General features: G+C 41.0%; 1 protein-coding gene across 10 annotated transcripts in view; it reads right to left on the bottom strand.

Moving 5' to 3' along the window:
* Positions 1-19,535, bottom strand: part of NCKAP5 (NCK associated protein 5) — a 580,968-nt gene that overhangs the window by 25,115 nt on the left and 536,318 nt on the right. For all 10 annotated transcript variants that reach the window (XM_039495322.1, XM_039495320.1, XM_039495324.1 and 7 more), the window contains 4 exons: positions 16,781-17,095; positions 13,246-13,385; positions 11,401-11,530; positions 8,272-8,459 (listed from right to left, as the gene is read on the bottom strand). In XM_039495322.1, coding sequence (XP_039351256.1) covers positions 8,272-8,459; positions 11,401-11,530; positions 13,246-13,385; positions 16,781-17,095 — 773 coding nt within the window. The remainder of the gene's footprint in view (positions 1-8,271; positions 8,460-11,400; positions 11,531-13,245; positions 13,386-16,780; positions 17,096-19,535) is intronic.

Here is a 19,535-nt window from a genome sequence, read left to right as displayed (position 1 = left end):
ACCAATATGTCTTTCTTTCTCAATTATGGCCTTTGGGCATCTAGTAAAGTGTTCTTAAACATATCTTAAGTGGTTTCTGGATCTGATTAGGTATAAAAGACTCAGTAGCATAGGAGGGATATTGAAATGGGAACTCACCCTATGAAACATGTGAGATGTGGAATTTGTTGATGTTTAGAGCGCTTCTGATTTATTTCTAATTTGATGTTTCTTCATTCTCAAACAAATCAAACTTGAGGCTAGATGATATATTTTTTAATTCTGCAGTACTTCGATGGGTGGTACAATAAAGTCCATTATTTTATTGGATCATGCTCCTGTGATTTTTTCATTGAAGTTGTCACTCTTATGAGACTCCCAGGACAGTAGATTCGACATTAAATTGTGTAATTATCCAGACTCTATTGTTCCTTGATGGAACAAATATTGCATTATTCATCTGAGATTCTCAACACACTCATTAAACATAAATTACACCTCATACTCTCCAGTGAGGTAAGTAACTGAAATTATACCCATTTTATTAAGTAGAAGCACATATAGATTAAATGACCTGACTAAGATGACATAGGTGTGACAATGGCAAAGACAATGATAAAATCATCAGATAAGCGCCAAGACTGAAATTAAGCTACATTTTTGTAGGCCTACTTTTGGCTGCGATGATCCAAACTACCATTATAAGACATTACAGGCCTGATGTTCTCACTGGGTTCCAGAGGAGGAACTCAGGCTGCAAACAGCCAGAGAAGTAAAGTCTGCCTGGGCAGGGCCAGCACTAGCTGCTTGCAAATACAGCTTCAAAGGTGGATCTGGAGGCAGTTGGGGCTGCTAAGAAAGTGAACAGGCCTAGATGGAAAGAGCCAGTGTACCTGGGAAATGTGATGATTCAATGCAGTCTCCACCAATTAGACTCCGATGGATCCCTGGCTAGAACTTAAAGCTACTACTTCTGGAGGGCTGCTAGGGCAGGGAACCACGGTACGCCACACCTCCCCCCCTTCCTTAGTAATGAATGTCTCTAGTGGCACAGCTATCACTCATGTTTGCAGGAGTCCAAATTGTACCTCCATGTGCCTGCAGGGCTGAACTGAGCCCTACTTTAAATTTTTACCATATTAAGGAATAACAAATTGCTGCACACCGAGTTGTACAGCAAGCACTTTCTACTTCCACAGGCATTATGAAGTATTTCCTAACTAAAGCTACCTCTAAAAGACACTAATATTAAACAATGAGAAAAGGAGGGAAGAGGGGCTGGATGGTTCAGGGGATTGTTAAGAGGATACAACTACTATGTTGCTGGTTCAAATCCATTCAAGTCAGTAATGAGCAGTGGATCCTGTTGTTCCAGGGCTGTTTAGAGGACTACTTGAACTGGGGAGGAGAGTCAATTCCTATGTATCTGTGTGAGAACACCACCTCTATAATGGCCAGTCTCAGGAGACAGGAGAGGGATTGAATGGGCTGTCTTTGCATTATTCTCTCTGTCCTAGAAATGACAAGCCTGGGATGGGACAGAATGGGAGGAAGTTGGTACTACCACTGCCCACGCTATACCATTCTGTGGATAGGTAATGAGCCTCCAGAGTCAACACAGTTCCTTTCACAAGCCCCGAATATTTTAAAATAAATACATTAATTAAAAAAAATAGATGAAGTTGATATCTCATTATCAAGGCTGTCAGAAGGGATAGCGTATTGATCTAAAGGTCTGGTGTGAAACAGCTAGGCACTCTGGAACCACAGATTCCAATCCCATCAGGATCAGCTCAACCTTGCATCCTTGTCAGTCAGAGAAATTGAGTTTAATGAAGTTTACCGTGTTTGTCTCTTTCGGATCTTAAAAACTGAAGTCATGTCAGCTCTAAGTGGATGTGAAAGATCTAATGGCACTTTTAATAAGAGGAGGCATTTGCCTCGAGTCCTTGACCAAACTTTCCTCTCCCTCTACTCATACGCAGTATGCTTTGTGGTGGTTTCCTGCCTACATGCTGCCTCCCGCCACCAAGTACAACTGCAGTTAAGTGGTGCTGGATTGGCTTATGCATTGCTCGTAAAATGCTTTTGGCTCTTTGAGAATGGCAGACATTGCATAATTACTAATTACCGTCATTTTGTAAGTCCTTGTTTGGATACTCCATTGTGCCAATGTGATACTTCAGAAGACTCGCAAGTATAATGAGACATACGTTAATTCCCAATCAACTCACTCACTTGTAAAAATTATTGAGTTTATCTGGGAATGTCACCATGTTGATTTCATTCATAAACATAACCAAAGCAGCACTGGTTTCTCTGTTGATATATTTGGTTTTCTTCTGTCCATACTTGCCAGCTAGCTCTAAAACCTATTTGAATTGCAAGACACGGTGATTTGAGCATCAAATCTCTTTCATGAATCAGCTGTACAATAAACAGGCACTCTGCTGCATAGAAAAAAAGAGTATAACTTCACTTATGCACAAATAAGCCTCTTTAGTTAATTGGGTCTATAATTAAATCATTGATGTAGTAAACACTGTAATGTGAGGTGAAAAGTCAGTGTTTACATGTAAATTATTGTAATTGAGGAAAAACGGATTTCCAAGCTTGCAATGGATACAAACATTTCATCACTCTTCTTCTACAAAAGGAACCTATCCTTTCTGCCCTCACCAAGTCATACCTTGAAATATAAGCAAGAAAAAATCTTTATGATTTTAACTGAACTATATATAGGGAGGAAAGGAAAGAAGAACGACTATATTAAATAAAAACATGTCACTCCATTAGATAGAGACAGACGAGCATATATTTTTCATGAAGCTTTGGGGTCATAAGGATGATAAACTAACTGGCATGCTTTTCTGCAGCCAGAAAGAAGGCAGTAAAAATAATGAATTATTAGATGTATTGCCACAGCACCTGAGCCCTAGTCATGGACCTGGACCACCTTGTGCTAGGTGCTGTACAAACAACAGGGGAAAGTGACGAACAGACGTCTTGTTTTCTGAGTTCTTTAAAATGTGCTGTGATTTATTAATTTTTATAAAAAACCCACTGAGCTAATGCAAATTGTGAAATAATATTTCCATCTCTGACTTGTCATGATTCAGATTTCAGTTTAACTGGAGCTGAGATCATGATGTCAGCAAGTGGTTTAGGGCATTATCAGTTATTGCCACAGGCAATAGAAGCAATATTCTGTACACTACGGGCCAGATCTAAAGCTCGCCGAAATCAATGGGTGTTTTTCTATTGACTTTGATGGTCTTTGGTACAGGTCATATAGGAGTTCATTAAATTAGATCAGTTATTGTTTAATTAAAAATCAAATTTAATTGCTGCATATCAAAATAATTGTGCTCCCACTTTTGAAATACTGCAATTAGCAAAAATCATGTTAGAAAAATATATTAATCCTATTAATTTAGATGATGGTTTTATCCACATCCTTCAGTTTACTTTTATAATCTTCTTTTTGAAATTATGGGGGGTTTTTTGTATAAAAATGGTAACTTACTGAAGAATCTGTGTATTTCAGAATTTTCTGGCATGCCTACATTTCCCTAGCTGATTTAAAATGATCTCTTACTGGTGAGCAGAAATTTGCAGATATTAAAAATAGTTTCCAAAACAGAAAGTTTAGGATATCTCAGATCAAAGACTGGATTGAGCAACATTACCTATTTATTTGACATCCTTAGAAACAATGTGTAATTTCTCAAACATTCTGTTTAGTTCCCCCTCTATAAGAAAGGTATTTTGTCTATTGATTGCTTCATATTCTGAAGCCTTGCTATGTAAATACCCTTTTTGGTGACTGAATGTATTTGTGTGTGTGTATTTTGAGGGTAGCACTGGTGAATGTGTACTGGGGGAGGAGAGACAAATCAGACTACAATAGTGCCAGGTTAGCAGAGCTTCCTTCCAAAATGTCTCATTACAGCACTGAGCCTGTAACCACCAACTTACTAGCGGTGCCTTACAGGCCAATTTAATTTAAGGTACGGCCACGGCACACTGCTCTTTTGACAAGCAGGGTAAACTCATTCTGTTCATCATGACACTTTAAAATAAAAAAAAAGCCTTCACATATATCATTCAAGAATTAAATTCCAGGCACGTACCATCTTCTTTTTAGAAGGCCACATTATAGATCACAGTTCCTTTCCAAAATTTGCCTGATTTTTCAGAATCGTTGACTTAGGTCCTTGTTGCCAGTATTCCCCATTTTTTGTGAGTAATGTTCCAAGACACACAAGTCTAATTTAAACAGACTATGGATCTTCTTGTGGCGGACAAATTACAGCTGAGAAAAAAATTGCTGTGCTGGTTCAAACAAGGAGTTCAGGGGCAACCAGCTTTTCATGGTCACTGCTCCTCATTTGTCATTCTGAAAAGTTTAATACTAATAGGCAAATCCCTTGTGTTTTATCGAGCTTTCACTGTTCACCAAGAGGCAACACTGTTTTTGAGCACTGTTTCCAATATTCAAAAAGAAATCTTAAAAGCCCCCCAACTTAGTGCATGATAAATGCTGGTGCTGAGCTGTACCTGCTGTTTTCTAGTTTAATGATGCATTTTTACAAGGTCCTTAAGGCCATTTCAATGAGTTTTGTTTAATTTTAACCTAATGCTGATTTTGCACATTATTTAAACATGAAAAACTAGAATATACCAGTAAAAATTAAGTAAGTGCAAATGCAACCTTTTTTATCCCATTTGATATAATACAACCAAATCTGATCGCTCTATTAATAGCAAAAGACCTTGGCCTTGCAAAGGCAGAATTGCAATATTTGTTTTGAGACAATTCATTATGTCTACATAATTAAGCTGTGGAATTAAATGTTTGTTTCCCCTCATTTATTCTTTTCTTTTCTTTGTGATTTTCTAATTGTAAAGCCAGAGCATAGTCTAGTCATTAGATAAATGTTGGTATATGGTGAAACAAAGTAGGTACATGTCAGGATTTTTCTTTCTAAGTTTGTGAGTGAATTTAGTGTTCAGTAAAGTGCAGGTTTCAGAGCACTGCCTTGAAGGCACAGTGTAAGAAAGAGCTGTGAAAGCTTCCTCCAAGTCATTCTGACTGTTCACTTTGGGCCTAACCTCCAATGCCCTCTGCTATTTAACAGATATTGCCAGCTCTATGGAATTGAGGGATATGGGGGGAGGGATAGCTCAGTGGTTTGAGCATTGGCCTGCTAAACCCAGGGTTGTGGGGGGCCATTTAGGGAACTGGGGTAAGGGGATTGGTCCTGCTTTGAGCAGGGGGTTGGGCTAGATGACCTTCTGAGGTCCCTTCCAACCCTGATATTCTATGATTGTACAGTGATTTTCTTAAGCACACAACTGGGGGTCAAGGATGAAAAATGCATTTTTTTCTCTTGTGATCTAACCCACTATGCCACATACAACAGCCCTTGCATTATTTTCTATTATCATCCTCCAGTATATTTACAATAGTGCTCAAAATGTGCTAGGTGCTGCACTGCTACAGAGTAGAATGCAGCCCCCGCTGAGAAGAGCTTACCATCAAAAAGAGAAAGGCTACGGGAAAGAGATTCAATATGCAAAGTGAAGAGAGTGATGACATGGCACAGTTTTTGTTAGCTGCATTTTAAAAACATTAATATGTTTGCTTAATTTCTGCTATAGTCATTTAGTTTTAGTTGTTTTTTCAATGGGGAAGTCAGGGTTGAAGTGAGGGAGAGGAATGGTGGGAAGAGATTGTAGGACTGAGAAGAGGAGGAGGAGGAGAGTAAGGGGAGAGAAGCACAATGGGATGTGAATGAGGGATTTGGCAGATGAAGGGTTGCAGAGATAAAGGCAATGGGGGAAGAAGATGGACCAACAACCAATGACAATTCAACTAATGAGAAAATATATCCAAGTCCAGATCTCAGAGCTGAGTGAACACAATGATGTCAAGTGGCTCTGAGCCCTGTGGAGGGAAGCAAATGGATGGTTAGCAAAGAGGAGGCATGCAAGCCAGAGCCTTATCTTCTGCAGCACCAGCTAAAGCTGAACCTGGATGCTTTCCAAAGTCTGACCCCTGCAAGTGCTTCTTGACTATTGCTGCTCCTCATTTGAAGGCCACTAGGACCAGTGTCCCAGGAGGTCTGGTTGAGATTAAGGGGCACTGGGCCTGAAGGACCCTGATTTGCACCCTGTGCCCTCAGCTGTAGCTGGTGGTGGCTTCTTTAGAGAAGGAGCCCTGAAGGTCGAGAAATTTTCCTAAGCATGTCCCCTCCAAACTCTTTGAGGCTGCTACTGCTCAAGTGGAATTTCTGGGCCTGGTTGCTGTGCATCTGGTAGGCAGGGTAGAAGCAAGGCTGGAAGTCCCTGACTTGACAGCTGGTGCTGTCTTCTTTGGGATCATTTGCTCCAGGTTCTAGCCACTGAATCTTTGTTAACAACCTACTTTTATTTGTGTTTCACTGCACTTTTGAAATTGAGGTAAAAAAGCCCCAGCTGGAGAAGAGTTGGGAGAATGAAGACACATGCTCTCCAGTAGTATTTTAAGGGGCAATGGGCAGGATTTAGCAAAAAATACTTCACCTCTTCACACACAAAATCCAAGTAATCCACCTTTCTGCAGGGAACTGTACAGTGTTGGTGGGGGAGTGGTATGAAACAGGCTGTAGTTAGCACTGGAGGTCCTCTACGGCTACTATTCCAAGATTATAGTCGGAAATATCTGTCAGTTTATCTGTGGACCCATAGGCAGAGATTTGGAGGAACTAGATCCATGTACTGGATCCAATAGTCCATTCTTTAAGCAGCCACCAATGGCTTCTCTATGCCACCTACTTCAGGGCTAGTGTGGACCCTCCTATACGCTCTGACTGCACTTCTCAGAGATATGGTATCTTAGGTATTAAGTGGTGCAGAAGTCCACCGTTTATGGGTGATATAAATTAACAAGCAGGTTTACATCTACTATGGGGAAAATGCAATTTTCTGTCCATAAAGCACTGAGGTTCAGAGATGAGAGTTGTGTGTTTGAAGCCATCATTTGCTGCATCCCCAGAGCAGAAATTACATACACTCCAGCAGCCCTGGATACAAGTCACCACTCAGTTTCTTCCTTAAATCTAATTCTAGGTTCTTTTAATAAAATTTATACTTACAGAAACAGATTTGTTTTTTTTTAAAGTTTACACAGAAGAAAAGATTCTCTGTAAAACAAGCATTAAAAATGTATTGCACCGATGACTGCTTGCCATAGAAAGTATTTTCCCTTTTAATACTTGGAATTGTATACCTCACTGAGAAAGAGAGAGAGAGAATATTGGTTTGTGTGTGGGTGGGCGGGGGAGGGGTAGGAATGGACAGAAAACAAGAATGTGTGTGTGGGAGAGAGAGAAAGCGAGAAAGTGTGGTAAAGTACATTATTTCAGAGGTATTGTATGTTGAAGGTGGTAGAGACTGCCACAGTAAGGCTCATACTCTGCTACTAATCTCTTTGTGGAGCTCTTGATTAAGTCAACTGAAGTTTGCACAGAAATTGGTGGTAAGAAAGACCTAGTCTTAACAGAGCTACGTCTGACAATATGATGGTATTTTGGGGAGCCCACAAAACAGTTGGTAATCACAGCAGACGTCCACTTGAAATTTTTTTAAAATATCATTTAATAGGCCTATGCTGCACTAAATGCAATGCAACCTCTTGTAAACTGGCAGCGTGGAGTTTTGTCTACACTGCAACTAGGCGCGTGGGTAGACAGACTTGTCTCTGCTCAAGCTAGCATGCTAAAAATAGCAGTGTGGATTTCGCAGAAGCGGGGGCAGCTTGGGCTCAATGTCCAAGTCTAAGCCTGCCTGACTCTCTGGGTCTGAGCTTGGGTGACTGGCCCGAGCCATTGTTTGTGCCACAATGTCCACACTGCTATTTTTAGAGCAGTGCTGGCATACGTCTGTCTGCCTGGGCTGGGAGATACTCCCAGCTGCAGCGTAGGCATTTCCAAAGAGAAATAATGGGTTTTACTGCTATCCTTAAACAGAAGTTTGCCATGAATCTTAGGGCTCCAGAATGTCGCTAATGGTAAGTTTTTGGAAGTCTGTTGTAAGCTAGAGCTGACTACAAGATCACCACACTTATGCAACCTCCATTAAAAAGGTGCTTTGTTTGCTTTACTCCCCCTAGAAACTCATGCCATATTTTCAGGTGTCTTTTTGGTTTCATGTAAATACTAATGATGAATGCAGAAAACAACTATAAATGAGACAGATATATTCCTGGGTTAAGTAAGAGGTAATATCATAAAAAGCAAGATAACTTACACTAGGGATCTCTTTGCTCTTGCCTTCTTTACTGGAAGCTCCACTCAGCTGCTCAATAAAACTGTAATGTGTTAATTGTTCAGGCCCATCCTCTCCATAATGGCCATAGAGACTGTGTTGATATAAATCCAAGATTGACATAGGGGTCCCCATAAAGGACTTTCTCACAGTATTTTCTTCTTGCTCAGCTATGGAAAGATTTTAAAAAACATTGCACATTTATTTGAGAGAAAGTTCATGTACAGCTTAAATGGATCACAGTATAATTTTTAATAGCAATACAAATACTTTAAGACAATTGGAAAGGTCAGTGGTTGGTAATAAAAGCATAACAAAAACTATGTAACAGTTAAGGGTATGATTTCAAACTACTGAAAAAGGACATTCAAAGTTAATGCTTAAAATTCAGGATGACTTTCTATCCTTAAAGAAGATACAATAGTCTGAGATAAGCAGAGGGGCAAATCCGAGATTTTTAATTTCCTTTCTTTTGTGACTTTAGATGAGATTATTAATTTGACTTCAGTATAGAATTTTTTTTTATTTAAATAATTTTGGTTTAAGTTTTTATCTTCAGCTGTTAATAGCCTTCAAGCCCTAACTTCCTTGGGCACATGCCTATCTTTTGGTTGGCTTGCTTTTGAACATATTATTTCTTTTATCTACTTTTTCATTTGTTTTATAAATCTTAAATCCTTAACTGACTGGCTGGCAATGAAGACAGTGGTGTAGAATCTATGTTTGTGAGATCAGAATCAGGCTCTATTAACTTGTTAAAGATCATACAGGAAGTGGCAGTGCTAGGAATAGAACCGAGGTCTCCCTACTCCTAGGCCTGAAACCTATGTTCAAAAAAAAAAAAATAAAAGCAAAGAAACCCTCTGCAACAGTGTGAGACAGCACGAGGGAAGGATGTTCTAGATGGGGCATTTGTTTCTCTACTGGCTCGTGCTGTTACATACATTTGAATGTTACCTGACGGAAGTCCTGTATATCTAGTAGCTTTTGAAAAACACTGTCTCCACTGCCTTCAACAGAGTCACACCGATGTAAAATCCAGTTGAGATCAAAATTAGGATGGTCTGATAGTTGAGGCATGGTGCGAGGGCTCAGAATACCTGGGTTTAATTCCTAGTGTACCACGGACTTCCTATGTGACTGAACAACTCATTAATAACCTGATCCAAACCCACTGAATCAATGAACCATTCCATTGACTTCAATGGGCTTTGCATCAGGCCTGTAGTCTCTTTGTGCTTCAGTTCCTTGCTGAATGGGAATTAAAATACTCCCCTACCTCATGGAGTGTTGTGAGGATAAGTTCATTAATGTTTGTGAGGCTCTGAGACAATACAGTAATGGGGCCATATAAGTAACTAGATCATCTCTGTGCCTCAGACTGCTCATTTGTAAAATGGGGATAATACCTCACCCACACACAGGTGTCGTGAGGCTAAATCAATTAATGTCAGTAAAGTGTGTTGAGCTCTTTGGATGCAAGTTGCAATAGAAGCAAAGTATTATTACTTATCTGATCTGGGCAATTGTATTTAAAGTGACCAAGGCAAAAATGTTGGTCTATAGGAGAAAAAACAACCACTTGCTATACCAACATTTTAGGATTTATTTTTTGTTTGCCTCAATCACAGACCAGAATTTTTGCATCCATTTTGGTTCTATCTCTCCCGACCCCAATGAGCCAGCTATGTAAATTAATTGGTCACTAAGTAAAGTGGTGATTTTAATTCACAGTAGATGTCAGAAAATTTGAAGGCTGCTGTCATTTAATGCAGGCACTTACACATGATAAAATCCTTTAAAACATTCGTTATGGATAAAGAAATCATTGCACATATGGCAACACCTATTTAAGAAAATACGATTCTCTCATGTTATATCATCATTTTAGAAAAATATCAAGAGTGTCTCTTTGATTTAATCACTTGCAACATTTCATATATAATCAAAGATTAAACAAATAGGAGCATATCATAAATAAAATAATCAACCTCCTACACTCTCGCTTCAGGTTGCCAACTCTCTGGCATTGTCCTGGAGTCTCCAGGAATTACAGATTATGTCATGTGATGAAACCTCCAGGAATATGTCCAATCAAAATTGGCAACCCTACTCTTGTTGCTGAAAACACCCAAATGGATTATCCTTGCAAATGCCAAACGCTCAGTCCAGCTCCTGGTAGAAAGTAATGGCACCTGGGTATCTATCTGCAGTATCTAGTTGCCTGTGGTACTTTTAATGCACTTATCACTGCAGTATCTACTGTATGTGCTGGGTCAAGTTCACTCCCTGTGCAAAGGGTTGGCACAAAGTCTATGCATCACTGAAGTCTCCCTTAAATTCTCAGGAAATGCACAGGGCTTGAGTGGGTTCATTGGTGCACGGCTCTTCTACTGGCCCTATACACTCCCTTGAATCGTCTGTAGCAGGGAAGCCAAGGATGGAATGGGCCCGGATTTTCCCACTGCTGAGAGTCTTCTCCATAACACACTTAACATACATTGCAGGATGGCTTCCACTGTTGCTGCTGTTTGAATGCAGACAGCAATCTCCTGGGCCACCAATCCAGCACTCAGTTACCTCAAAATTTAGAAAAATTACCCCAAGGAATTCACTGTTGAGCTTTCATGCTAGATTTCAATTCACAGTCGATTCTTGTGACCGAATTTGATCCTCAGAAAAGTGACAATATACACTGGGAAGGCTGACAGAGCCTTAACTATAGCCGTGTAAACAGTACCACTGTCATAAGACAGTTAGAAAGCTACGGCCATGGCTCATTGGCTTATTTTAACCTACTACTAAATTATGTAATTAAAAAAAAAGTTATCTTTATAATCACCTTTTTATTGCTGCAATAATGCAGCTAAAGACTTTTTAGTTCACCACGGGGATTTATGAATAAAAGCCTTAGAGTTATGCCCACGGTGGCAAGAATGGTGTAACAGAAAACAATGATGCGGATAGATAATAAAAAATACATAATGGAAAATTATATCTGAAGAAAGTTAGAGTTAAAAAGTGAAAATAACTACACAATGAAAGACACAATCAGTTGCTGTCAGGATGGAGATCAAAACTATACATTACTATGTACAAATTTTCGGTTACCTCGTTTGTTCTTCATTAAATCTGCTAACTTTTCCCCTGCAGTTCCAAAGTCATTTGTTTCATACTCTGGCTCCGTCTCAGTGTCACTACTGCTGCTAGCAGAATAAGTGCACACTCGCAGTGCCTTGTCCTTCACCAGTAATAATAGCACAATGAGAATCAGTCATATACTATGGAAGAATATTTTATTAGGATATAAAACATTTTGCATTCATCAAAGAAAACCTCGGATTTACTAATTGAACTACAGCATTATCATTCAGCATGTAATCATAAGTTTGACAGTATGGGAAATAGCCACTATTATTGTCCAGATATGTCCCAAGAGTTATTCCTGCTTATACCGGGCCAGATTCTCCTCAGATACTCCTCACTTAGTCCCATTGGTTTAAACAGGACTCCTTGAGTGAGTAACAGCTTAACATGAGTAAGAGTGGGAGAATCCGGCCTCTTTCCCTCTGTAAAACTGCTTTAAGGTTGCACACTTTCCTCAGATAATATTTATTTATTCATTTATTTATTTGCATTTATAAAGTACCCATCATATACAATTTTAAAACCTCTCAAGTATTTCTAAGATAGCATGTAGGGCATTCACACAACAAATGATGTGTAGGGCTGTGTAAAGGTTTAATCAACACTTGTTTGGAATGACTAGCTTAAAACACTCATGGCTTTACCACCTGTGAGCAATTCAGCCATTTTAATGTCATGCCCCCTTCCTATCCTTTGGCAGAGTGGTAGGGGAAGCAATAAACTCCACAATTGGCTCCTTCTCCTCTGGACTCCATGGGGAGGGCATAGACAAATACATTGCTGACTCTGGAAGTGAAGATCCCTAGTAAAGAGCAGCCCTGGTCCTGATACCACACTCCATGGAAGTGCTGAAGATTTAGGAGTTCAGTGGCAGCAGAAAGGACAGGGGAGGAAGTTACATCTGATATTCAGAATAGGGTGGTATTTGTACCTGGTGTTCTGATTATCAACCAGATAGCAGGGTCGACAAGTACAATTATCACCTGGACCCACTTTTAAAACTTTTTTTAATACGAGCACTTCTTACGGCAGTTTTGGAGATGCTGGTTTTTCCCATGCATTCCTCAATTCATCAGAGATTTAAAATGGCAGTTGCTTATTGGATAAGAGGCATATTCTAACAACAGGAGTATGGGAGTGAGAGGCAGCAGTACTCTAATCAGATCTGCCACAGACTTGCCAATGTGACATTAGGCAAGCCACTTAACTTATCTGTGTGTACCATGGAGAGCAAGGGTCTGGGCCAGCTTTATAAAAGAACAAGGGCACAAGTTAAAAAAAAAGCACAAGACAAAAAGATTAGCATAAATCACAACATAACCAATAGTGAGAGACTTACATGCTAGCTGTGGATCAGTTTAACCACCCCCTTTCTTGAGGAGGTTATTTTTTTAATCATCCTATGTAACCTATATCTCAAGGGTTCTCACTTGCTAACCTGCTGCACCTGTTCTTCCAACAGGGCTTGACTCATTTGGCACTTCTAATCATTCATAGCCCTGCACCCATCAACAGTAGCTTTTACACAAGTGTATGCATTTGCCTATTTGTCCTTTTCATCATTTACAAGGAAGGATTGAAAGACAGACAGATCATTGTAGGGATTAACAAAATGACAGAAACCAAAAGATTATTTTACCATTTACACTACAATGATATTACATCCATTCACTCATACCACACCAACAGCAAAACCTAGATCAGGAAAGAACTGTATCTCCAAAATTTTGACTCTTTGCAGTTAAGTATGGCCTTTAGACTAAATATATATGCTAGTTACACTACTGGCATTTTTCTTTCAATGTATACCTTTGTTTTTTTAGTGGCTTTCTTGCTGCTCCAGTCTGGAAGAATCTTCTTGTTTTCCACGTTTTTTTCGGTATGCTCTAATGAAACAGAAGTCACCAGAAATTGTTCATGTCCACTTTGCTCTGGAGGGTTAATTATTCCTGAATTCAGAAAGAGATTAGGCAATTTATGGATCTCATCATCATTACACTAACAACAGTGTTTGATTGTGTTTAGGAGTAATCCAGTGTTCAATTATGGGTCAGTCTGATACTTCTATTCATGTCAAATCATCCCATTCTTCAATGGAACTACTTGTATAGTAAGGTGCTGTTCAACATAAGGATGGCAGAATCTTGCCCAAAGCACTTCCCAGTTATGAGGAGGAGAGAAGAGAAGACACAATTTAAAGTCAGTCTTTGACTTATAAAATATAAACTCTTTGCAAATGAGAAACAAAATGTTACAATGATTTTTAGGAAGTTGTTGGAAGAGCTGTATTGTTATTTTATATTGTGATGGAGAGAAACATAGCAAACTCAGTTTTTGACAAAGACACAAATAGGAAATTATACCTTGCTCCAAAATTTTTTTAGATCAAATAGTTCTTTTTATTTACTACATGTATATTACGTAAAACCAAAATTTAAGAAAATAAACTGCTCTGTAGAATAAAATAATAGTTGTGTTTTTGGTGACGTAGGGTAAAGAAGAAGGGCCAGATAAAAATATTCCAGGAAAGAATGAGTTGACCTCACAATCTGATGTATTCTACTTTTTTTGCATCTCTTCACGACAATTTAATTAAGATACAAACCTTACAAGGTTGGTGCAGTGAATATTAGCATTAAAATCAGTGCAATCTTACTGCTACCAACTTCTTATGAAGCAATTCAATGCTTGCAGTTTCTATTCAATTTGTTATAATGACAGTGTTTAATCATGGAGTCTACTCTATAGCATACTGCTGAATTGAGGTCACACATGTGGCTATTCAAGCATGTAGCATATAATCTATAACTAAGATTTCTCTTCTGAACCTCTCTTAGCTGTGCCATTAATTAACAATACATTTCTTTCGAAAATAATATGTATCAAAATATATTTTATTTAGCTTTGATTCAAAACCTGCAGGGGAGTTTGCAATAAAGACCACAATATGTGTTTGCACTCTAATATACTGCAATGGGAATATGGCTAAATCAACTACATTCCAATATGTTTAATTAAAAACCTTCTCATATACATTCTGATGAAAGACTATTTAGTCTTAGGTTCAATTTAAATAACAGCAATTTAGCAAAACATACTTTGGTGGCCTTACCCTAAATTTAAACCTAATATCTAGCCTTACATGATCATTAAATGGATTTCTTGTATGAGGCAATGTGGTACAGAGTCATGCCAGTTAAATAAATAGGTGTCATTTTTTTAGTTGCAATAAATACTCTATCTTGACAAAGTGTTAGCAAAAAAGGTTCAGCCTGTAGATTTTTTGCTGGATTTTTAATAGTTCTCTTTTTAGAATGTAAACTTTTTAGGGCAGGGACCACTGTCTCTTAGTATGTGTTTATATGTTTTAATCTAAGGCTAGATCCACAAAGGGATTTAAACATTTAATTGTCACTTTGGGCACCTAAACCCAAAATGTAGCTCCTCAATGCTCCTGCTCAAATGCTACCTAACCCTGTAGAAGCCCACATTTCCATTGGAAAGTCCCCATGGCACCTACACTTCTGCTGGTGAGCATGCACAAAGCTACCCAAGTCCTGACACCCAGCACCTGGCTCCTACTTAAATCACAGTGGGATCCTCAAACTAGATGTTCCCCCACCTAGCTCACCTGTAGAGCCCGATCAAGTGGGCATTCTCAGAGGATACCTACTAACACAGAAGGAGGTGGTAGTATAGCCCAGTGGCTAAAGCACTTACCTGGGATGTGGTCATTGGAGTAGGACCTTGGACCAGACTCTTCCACATCCCAGGTGAGTGCACTAAACATTGGGCTACAGAGTCACCTTCTCACATTTCATTCTCTCTGGCCCAATGGATGTTTAAATATTTCATACAAAGTGGAACAGCTTCAACAGGAGAGATTTAAAGCTGCATCCAGAATACCATGTAACCCAGTGGTTAGGATATTCACACAGGAAGTGGGAGACCTGGGATCAAGTCCCTTCTCCAAATCAGGCAGGATGGATTTGAAGCTGCATCTCTCATTGGGCTATAGGCTATACAAGGGGTGGAAATAGCTGCCCCTATTTTTTGGAGAGAAAGGGCTGGGCTGATTTAGGTGTCAGAAGAGGTTTCATGGCTGTGAATCCCAAGCAGAGGGAGGTGCCTGACTCCCTTTGAGAGATGGAGCTCAGGCTGCATCCCTCTCCTCGGCACTAGCTTAAACAGCTCCCTGCTCAGTGACTCCCATTCTTAGGCACCTAACTCTCCTCATGCACTGAATAGGGAGCCTGAGTGTCTAACTCAGGGCTTGGATTCCACTGTGCAGCAAGGAGCCTAAACATTAGATGTCTATCTGCCCTTTGTGGTCTAAGTGCACAGTTTTTAACAGCAAAGACCACCAATCCTAACAGGGGCTTTTGCGCATTCCCATAACATAAAGAATACATAATACTGAAGTAGGAACAATTAAAATGTGTACATCACCAAAGCAGTTTAATTTACTCTGTTATTTGCAATATTTCCCATTTTAAGTACAGAAATTATTCCATGATAAAGATAAATGCTGCGGTGTAATAAAAATCCATTTTTTTACTAGCACTTGTACTTTTAGGCCACAAGCCTGCAAACACGCATACACACATGTACTTTTACACACTGGAAGTCCCATTGAACTCAGTGGGACTATATTCAATTCAGTTTGTATATATAAAGATACTCATGTGTGTGTTTGCTGGATTGGGGCCTTAGCATGCGTCTTTCATTGTTTAGGAGCTATTGTTTTATATGTTATAGTTAATTGCACATTCTGCTGATACATCAAAATAAGTGTTTTTACTACTGTCTATAAATATATTTGTACAGTTTGGTAACATATCAAAAGACTTACGTTTATAGTTGAGGCAAAATATTCATTGGTATAGAATTTATGCACTGAGTCCAAATTACTTTGTATTCCAAGTTCAGTTTTGAAAGCAAGTGTTTATGAATGTATCATTTTAACATTTAATATCACAATATGGCTACTGACAGCAAATTGAGAGTCTGATCCTGAAAGTTGTTGAGCACATGAAATTCTTATTCAAATCAATGGGAATCACCACTGTTCTGAGGGTTGGCCCTACTCTCAAATATAGTTTCTTGAGGAAGGGATTTAACATTTTGCACAATTTTCTTTGAGGTACAGATATGCATTATGAGCAACCAAATTTCCATTGGACTCAGGTCACCAACTTGATAACCTTATATATTCACATAAGGAATCTTTTCTGCTACAGGCTTAGCATTCCCATTATCTAACATCATTATTACAGGGCTTCTGTTAATGGAAACAGACATTAGGGCAGAAATAATCTAATTTCCAGTGTAATTGGCATTTTACCTGAGGAGACTGGTTTGGGAAGGCGACTTTGAAAAGGTCGTACAACTTTGGCAGTCATGGTAGGATCAGATGTTGAATGACTAATCATGCTTTCCACAGATTCTGGGCTCTTAGCTGTTGAAGGCACTTCTCGCTCAAGAGTTTTGGCTTTTATTGAAGAAGCTGAAGGAAGGGCTTGCTCAGGAGACATGAAGACTTCAGTTTCTAAAGCTGATTCTTGCTTAGAAACATATCGTCCAGTTGACCGGTTTCCTGAGTCTGGGAGAGGGAAGGTTCCTATCCCACTGTCCAATGTTCTCATCTGGCAGCAAGACTCTAAGATACAGGAAGATTGTGTGATGGGAGTGGAGCTAAAGGAATCTCTAGTATTTAAAGACAGTGAAAGGGGCTATGGGAAAAGAGGGTATCTTGAAAGGAATGTTTTAAGGAAAGAAAAACATTTCACATTTAGCAAGTGTCAATTGTAATTGTAACTTATAGTATTTCACCTGAAACATCTTTTTAATTAAACACAAAAAATATCACATTCAAATACAATTAAACCACAACAAAAAGATAAAAAGCAAGACATTCTAAGCGACATGACTTAAATTCTTGTTATGACAATGGCTAAAAAGGCATGTACTAGAAACTAATTACTGCTCTTAATGGTTGGTATGAATTTCTTTAACAGTTTGGAGAGAATTCAGAGAAGACCATTAACATGATTAAGGGTTGGAGGTAGGCTTACAGGAAAAAGTAAAAGAATTAAGAGTGCAGTGCTCTCCTTCCTGTGTGCAACATGTACAATAGGAATTCATTCCTCTTCTAGGAAGGAAAGGGGTGCTAATGTGCCACTGCCAGAAGTCATACCACCAATTCTTGCAGATGACCAAGATCTACAGGATTACCTGTAAATATCAGCCTTTTAGGGTTCCCCAACAGGCCTACCATAGCACATGGCAAGACAGCTCACATCCCTGCCTTCTTACACTTTGGCTCAGCTGATGTCATCTAGTCACACATGCCCTATGCAGGGGCGGCTCCAGGCCCCAGCACGCCAAGTGCGTGCTTGGGGCGGCATGCCGCGGGGGGCGCTCTTCCGGTTGCCGGGAGGGCGGCAGGCAGCTCTGGTGGACCTCCCGCAGGCGTGCCTGCGGAGGGTCCGCTGGTCCCACGGCTTCGATGGAGCATCCTCAGGCACGCCTGCGGGAGGTCCACCGGAGCCGCGGGACCATCCGACCATCCGCAGGCACGTCTGTGGGAGGTCTACCGGAGCCGCGGGACCGGCGACCGGCAGAGCGCCCCCCACGGCATGCGGCCGTGCTTGGGGTGGCAAAATGGCTAGAGCCGCTCCTGGCCCTATGCACTGTCTATTCAAATTGTAGAGGAGCAGTTACTGCTGATCAGGGAAACAAGTGTTTTAGTTGGTAAATTCCTGACAGGGGGACATGACTCAAAGCCTCATACTAAATCCCTCTCCCTGGGTCTTCTCAACTGGGTGGTGTTTGGCTCCACAATAGCAGCCATGGAGTGGAGAGAGCGATGCAACTGTGTCTCCCCTACATGGTGGATGGGATGCAGTTGCTTAATCCTATCCCCTCCCTCTCTATTCACCCACATAGACTTCCCCTCTGACATGGCTAGCTTGGCGAAACAACCCAGAGAGGGTATTATGGCAATCTACCTATATTTTAAGAGTGTAAATACCAAGGAGGAAGTTTTAGGACTAATGGCTTGAAACTATGCAAAATTTAGGTTAAATATCTGGAAACATATCCTGACAGCAAGATCTAGCAGGCTGTTGCAGATACTCCCAAAAGAAGTGGTGGAAGTCCCATTGCTTGAGCAATTTAAAACCGGACTGGAAAAGGGACTTGAGAGTATACGGTAGCAAGCAATTGTGCCCTGGTAGGACACGCACAATATGACCTAATAGATCAGGGGTGGGCAAACTTTTTGACCCAAGGGCCACATTGGGATTGTGCAACTGTATGGAGGGCCGGGTAGGGAAGGCTGTGCCTCCCCAAACAGCCTGTCCCCCACCCCCTATCCATCCCCTCCCACTTCTCATCCTCTGACTGCTCCCCTCAAAACCCCCAACCCATCCAATCCCCCCTGCTCCTTGTCCCCTGACTGCCCCCTCCAGGGACCCCCACCCCCCATCCAACCCCCCTGCTCCCTGTCCCGTGATTGCCCTGACCCCTATCCACACCCCTGCCCTGACAGCCTGCCCCCCCTGGGTCACCCACCCCCTATCCAACCGCCCTCTGCTCCTCATCCCCTGACCACCCCCTCCCAGGACTCTCCCCCACTAACTGCTCCCCCAGATCTCACCCTCTTATCCAACCCCCCACGCTTTCTGTCCCCTGACTGCCCTCCAGACCCCTATCCACATCCCCACCTCCTGACAGGGCCCCCAGGACTCCCACTCCCAACCCTCCCTGTTCCCCATCCCCTGACTGCCCCCCCCCAACCTCTGCCCCATCCAACAGTCCCCTCCTCCCTGACTGTCCCCCAGGACCCATGCTCCCTTACTCAACCCCCCCGCTCTCCACCCTCTTACCAGCAGCAGGAGCTCGCAGCCGCAACACCCAGCCAGAGCCAGCTGTGATCCCCATGCTGCCCAGCGGGAGCAGCGGGCCAAAGCACAGCTCACATGGGAGGGGGAACAGCGGAGGAGGGGCTGGGGACTAGGCTCCCCGACCGGGAGCTCAGGGGCCGGGCAGGACGATCCCGCTGGCCGTAGTTTGCCCAAGTCTGTAATAGATCTTTT

Source organism: Mauremys reevesii, linkage group 11 (assembly GCF_016161935.1).
Source record: "Mauremys reevesii isolate NIE-2019 linkage group 11, ASM1616193v1, whole genome shotgun sequence".
Lineage (NCBI taxonomy): Eukaryota > Metazoa > Chordata > Testudines > Geoemydidae > Mauremys > Mauremys reevesii.
This window is presented reverse-complemented; position numbering and strand designations above follow the sequence as displayed.